Source organism: Siphateles boraxobius, unplaced genomic scaffold (assembly GCF_051911475.1).
Source record: "Siphateles boraxobius isolate OS27281-9 unplaced genomic scaffold, OSU_SipBor_1 86, whole genome shotgun sequence".
Lineage (NCBI taxonomy): Eukaryota > Metazoa > Chordata > Actinopteri > Cypriniformes > Leuciscidae > Siphateles > Siphateles boraxobius.
This window is the reverse complement of record NW_027509215.1, coordinates 1,634,549-1,640,000: the sequence shown is the minus strand read 5'-3', so window position 1 is coordinate 1,640,000 and position 5,452 is coordinate 1,634,549. Positions and strand designations below refer to the sequence as shown.

At 35.7% G+C, this 5,452-nt stretch overlaps 1 protein-coding gene across 2 annotated transcripts in view; it reads left to right on the top strand.

Annotated features, from left to right (window-relative positions):
- esyt2a (extended synaptotagmin-like protein 2a) overlaps positions 1 to 5,053 on the top strand; it is a 31,830-nt gene extending 26,777 nt beyond the window's left edge. For both annotated transcript variants that reach the window (XM_077221763.1, XM_077221762.1), the window contains 6 exons: positions 1,673 to 2,061; positions 2,880 to 2,978; positions 3,083 to 3,214; positions 3,344 to 3,449; positions 3,614 to 3,663; positions 3,795 to 5,053. In XM_077221763.1, the coding sequence (XP_077077878.1) occupies positions 1,673 to 2,061; positions 2,880 to 2,978; positions 3,083 to 3,214; positions 3,344 to 3,449; positions 3,614 to 3,663; positions 3,795 to 3,837 (819 nt within the window). In that variant the 3' untranslated portion in view covers positions 3,838 to 5,053. The remainder of the gene's footprint in view (positions 1 to 1,672; positions 2,062 to 2,879; positions 2,979 to 3,082; positions 3,215 to 3,343; positions 3,450 to 3,613; positions 3,664 to 3,794) is intronic.
- Positions 5,054 to 5,452: the final 399 nt, after the last annotated feature.

Here is a 5,452-nt window from a genome sequence, read left to right as displayed (position 1 = left end):
AAATATAAATATTAAATATAATATATAATTAACTCTTTGCCTGCAAGTGTTGTTTTTTTAATACTAGCCACTGCCAGCATTTTTGAAAATTTTAACAAAAGTTTAATGGACCTCATAATATTTTGTTGTTTGAATACCTGAACATGCAATGCAATATATCAAAAGAAAGAACGGCCCAACTGCTTTTAAGCAAAAAAAAAAAAATTCTAGCTTAATGCATTCTTTTTTTTGTCAACTCTTGATTGTTGGTAAGTTTCATAAAAAAGTAACATTTTGATCAATAAGCTGAGAAAAACTCCAGATCGGATTTAGATTAATAATAATAATAATAATAATATGTTTATTTTATAGAGCGCCTTTCAGAGTACTCAAGGTCGCTTTACAATAAAGTACAAATAAACATGACATAGAAACAATAAAAATAAATTGAGATAGTGGTACATAAACATAGAAATCAAGGGAAACAAGTAGCAAAAATATACGTTTTAGGGTGAGTTTTGAAATCGAAAGATTGATGATCAAAACATAGATGGGAGTAGATTGAATCCATTAACACCCCTAATGCTTGCACAGTCCTATAGGTCGTCCTGGGTCGACATTTCATTCAGTAACATTAGGCAGTTTTGATTTATATGCTGTTTAATGTTGGTTATCGTTTCTTTAAACATATGCACTGCTTACATATGCTGTCGCTTGTTTCTGACGTTTATTCACATGTCTTTTGAAAATCAGATTTAGTGCTCTTCCGGAAGATGCGTAACAGCGCACCCTACCGTATAACAATAAAAACATGGAAAGCCGGAAATTTCCGTCAATGGCAGGGAAAGAGTTAATTGATGAGTGGAGTAAAAATTAAGATAGAACAAACTAGGAATATATCCATTAAATACAATAAAAACTAAATTGGAAGTGACCACAACATTGATGAAACCAGCTAAAACTATAGCCTACTAAAATTGTACTTCCTTTCTATAGCACTTTTAACAATATATATTGTCTCAAAGCAGCTTCCATCAAAAATAGTGCCTTAGAAGACATATTAAGAAGACATATTATGCTTAAGCTATATATTTTTCTATATCAGTGCACACTCTTTCTGAACTCTCTAAACTCCTCGATTGTAGTCTTGAGTTTTGTTCCTGTAATGTATGTCACAGTATTCCTCTTATAAATAATTCTAGCCCAAGGCATATGCAAAAAAAAGGGGGCAAAGCCTGGTTGAGTTGCATTAGTGTGAAACTCGCGACTATGGTAAGGGGTGTGACATTTCCTAAACATGCTCGAAAAGGTTGACCAATCACAACACACTTTCCAGCTGACCAATCAGAGCATATTGCACTTTTTGGAAGGAGTGGCTTCATAGAAACCAGAACTAAACAGGGCTCTAATGACAGAATGGGAAGAGAGGTGCTACAACAATTTAAAATATGTGAAACATAATGTGTTTTTTGAACATTCAAGCATGAAAACCTATTCTAGTAGACCCCAAAAACAAAATCAAAACTTTGTGTTTCAAAATCAAGACCAAGTGAGCAAGTTGAACATGACTGTCAAAGAAATAAACAAATGATCTTTGGCCTGTACCAAGGGTCAATCTTGACTGGACATGCTAAAAACACTCAAAACATATACAGATATGCCTTGGTTCCTTATCTATTACTTTTAATTTTAGATTATCTCTGTGGAGAAGCTGGCTGCATCAGATCAGCCGTCCTCTGTTCAGATCCGCCGTCCCAGCTCCAGTGTGACCCCCAGCCCCTCACCTCAGCGGCCCAATGTTTCAGAGCCCACCCCGGCATCCAAAGCTCAGCAGCCCAACCCTACATCCAGGACCCAACCCACCCCAACACTCTCCCCACGGGTGGAACCTCTAATGGACAGCAGGCCATTGGAGGACTCGCCTGGCCGTCTGGTTAAATCAGGGCGGAGTACGTCTAACCTGGCCATTTCTGGCTCTGTGCTAAACCTGAACCACAAAGAGCCCACACCCAGCATAGCATCTGACATCTCCAATCCCAGCACCACCCAAGAGCTCCAGAGGACAATGCAACAATTACAGAAGTATGTTTTAACATTTTTAACATATTTTGACTAGGAATGCACAGATGTGTCGACCAATAATCGGTATCAGCCGAGGAAAGCCATTGGCCGATTGTTTAAAAACAGCTGATGATGAGGACCGATTATATCCTGTCATTCAAAAGGGGGCAGAAAAACGTGCCAGACTGTCACTCTTGCTGTGTGTGAAAAAAAATATCTCTTGTATTGAATTTAGGGCTGTCGAAGTTAATGTGACAATGTATTATTAACAGTGTAAAAATAGTGACGTTAAAGCAGGCTCTAATTGACCCAATGAATCTCCCGTACATCAAGCCAGGGTTGCCAGCTCTGCAGTTTTTCTGCAAACCAAACATTATTTGTTGCAAACATCCCATCCAATAATCGCAGAGCTTTGTGCTTTGTTATTTCTAAAAAGAAAAAAGTCTCAACTTTCAAATTCTGTTCATTTCGTCATGAAACTCAAATAATAAATGGCGTTTTGATTCTGTTGATACTCTTAAATGTGCACAATAATGTCACTTAACATTGCATTTACTTCAGGAAAGTTATCCAGTGTTCATAGTTCATTAGTTAGCAATAAAAAAACACTTGAGAGTAGCTTATTTACTGTTAATTAAATATGTATATTGGAAATAAATTTGTGTTTATGTGCAACTGAGTTGTATACAGCTGTATCAGCTGAGAAATTTTGTACCTGTGCATCTCTAATTTTGACCTTTTTGTCTGGGTTCAGCAGAGGATATGAATTATTGTTTCACTCATGTTTTCATGAGATGGCAACTCCACAACTACAGTTTAATCCGTCTTTGTGTTTACAGTGGCGCCTCACCTGGTTTCGCTCCATTGGGGGAAATTTGGTTAACCATCAGGCATAGTCCCCAAAGAAACAAACTAATTGTTGTGGTGCACAGCTGCAGGTAAGTTACTTATGATTTTTGATGCATCTGAGTCATGACTCTGAAAGACATTTTTAATATGAAAGTATTCATATTTCTGTTTTTGTGTATGTGTTTGTTTGCAGGAATCTGATCTCTTCTTCTGAAAGTGGTTCTGATCCATACGTCCGGTTGTATTTGCTGCCTGATAAACGACGCTCTGGACGCAGAAAAACAAACACGATGAAGAAAACGGTGAACCCGATCTACGATCAAACGTCAGTTTCTTTCTCCCCCTAGCAGTTTCTTCTTCCAGTCTGCTCTCACATTTCAATAAATCAAGTGTTCTAATTTTTCATAAAAAAAACATTGTTTGTGTCTGTTTGTGCATGCACGTGTTTGTGTAGGTTTGAATTCAGCGTGTCAATCGTGGAGTTGCACAGAAGAGTTTTAGATGTGGCTGTGAAGAATGGAGGAGGAATCCTGTCAAAACACAGAGGGCTGCTGGGAAAGGTGACATCCATCCCATTAATAACCATTTATACCATAAATAACCTCCCAAACAGTGTTCATAACATTTATACAATGTGTATTATTGAATATTCTTTTCTAGTTTGTTGTTGTGCCTCAAGAACAAATTACTCTTATATAAAATTTGGATTGTGTGTGTTTCTCAGGTGTTAGTTGACTTAACTTCTGAGGAAATATCAAAGAGCTCAACGCAATGGTAAATCTTTTCAGTTTTTGTGAAAATGCCACAATAAAATAAATGACATGAATATCATTAATATTTAGCAAAATGTTCATGATCGTAACTCCAGAAATTTGTATATAAATGTGTGCGTGTGTGTTTGTCAGGTATGAGCTTACAGTGGACGGACATAGGCGAACATCCCCTTAATCAAAGGAACCAACCTTTTTCCGCCTACACAAAAAAACTACAAATCCCTACGCAAGACTCCAAACCTCAGCCATATTTAAGCCATGTGTTAATAAGCCTGTGGGCAAAATTTGTTGGTTCTCCAGTTTTAATCACTTTTAAGAGATTTGTATTGTGGGAAAAAAACTCTATTGATGTTATACGTGCACTGACTTAGCAAGAGTGAATGAGAGAGTGAAAGAGAATGAGAGTGTTTAGAGATTTTTTTAAAGGGCTACGGTTCAGCAGTATCTGTTGGATTGGTTAGTTGACTTTTAAACCAAGAGTGGCAAACTCTAACAACATCCACCATTCACATTAATGGTGGAGAGATTAAATATATAATTAAGATCAGACTGTAAATAAATATACATGGAATGTTAAAATAGTATTTGGAAAAGTTTAATAAATATTAACCTAAGAGTTCTTGTTAAACAAGCACCGAACTCACGCTTGCTTTGAAAGTGTTAGAATCTCTGTTAAGGTCTACAGATGACATCTACCAAAGAAGTGCTTTGCTCATTATAAAGTGTGTGATTAAACCAAAAATGCACCTAAATGTTTTGCACACCCAAGTGTTCATATATATGTATGTGTTTATATGTTCTCTGGTGTGGTTCAGCGTCCACCATAACAGCACTAGCTGTCACATGACCCTGGATATCTAACGCTGCCATATCTCTGATTCTTGTTTGGCTTTTCTATAGTTCTCAGTCACATGTTCACTCCTTCCAAACACACTTGTTCACTACTCAGCCACCTCATCCCAGCTGTGCTTCCTTCGTCATCTGCATCTGAGTTATATAAAATGTCTTGTGTTAGGTCTGATCTTAAGTGAAGGTTATGGTTTCATCTACTGCAGTGTCACTGAGCTGAGCTTATGGTATGCAGAAGGTCAAACCTTTATTCCTTTCAGCAAGAATGTGTTTTTATTATATAAATTATTGTGTATATTATGAAAGATTTTATTATGCTTATTATTATAAATAATACTTATCACAAAAAGCAAACGTATGCAGTCAGAGCACCCCTCTGTGCTGAGCTTGCCTTATTGATGTATATATATTTCCTGTGCCTTATGACCAACAATATACTTACCTTAGAGGATATTTGCCATCAGATATAGGATTGTAAAGTCTCTGTATTTGATGATTTCCACCATTTTCTTTTAATAAACAATTTATTCTGTACCAGTAAATAGCCTGGTGGCGGTTTGTCATCTACAGCATGTCATATTTTAAACACAAATGCAGTCAGATATCACCATGCAGTTTTGGAACATGAGATTTTAATTCAGAAATAACTTAATATAAAATATCTTAAATATTAAAATTATATAAAGAAGTATCATTTTATTTAAAAGAATTTAATTCGTTTTATGTTTTTAATTTTACTTGGTTTTAGTCATTTTTCGTCAATTATTTTTTATATATTTTTTTATTTCAGTTTTGGTTTTAGTACAAATTTTTTTAACTATTTGTAATAGAGTCCAATGGTAAAATATTTTTTATATATATTTCATTTTTTTTTACATTGTAGTTTATTTCATGTATTGATTTTGCATGTAGGTTATCGAGAACCCACCACTAGTGTATTC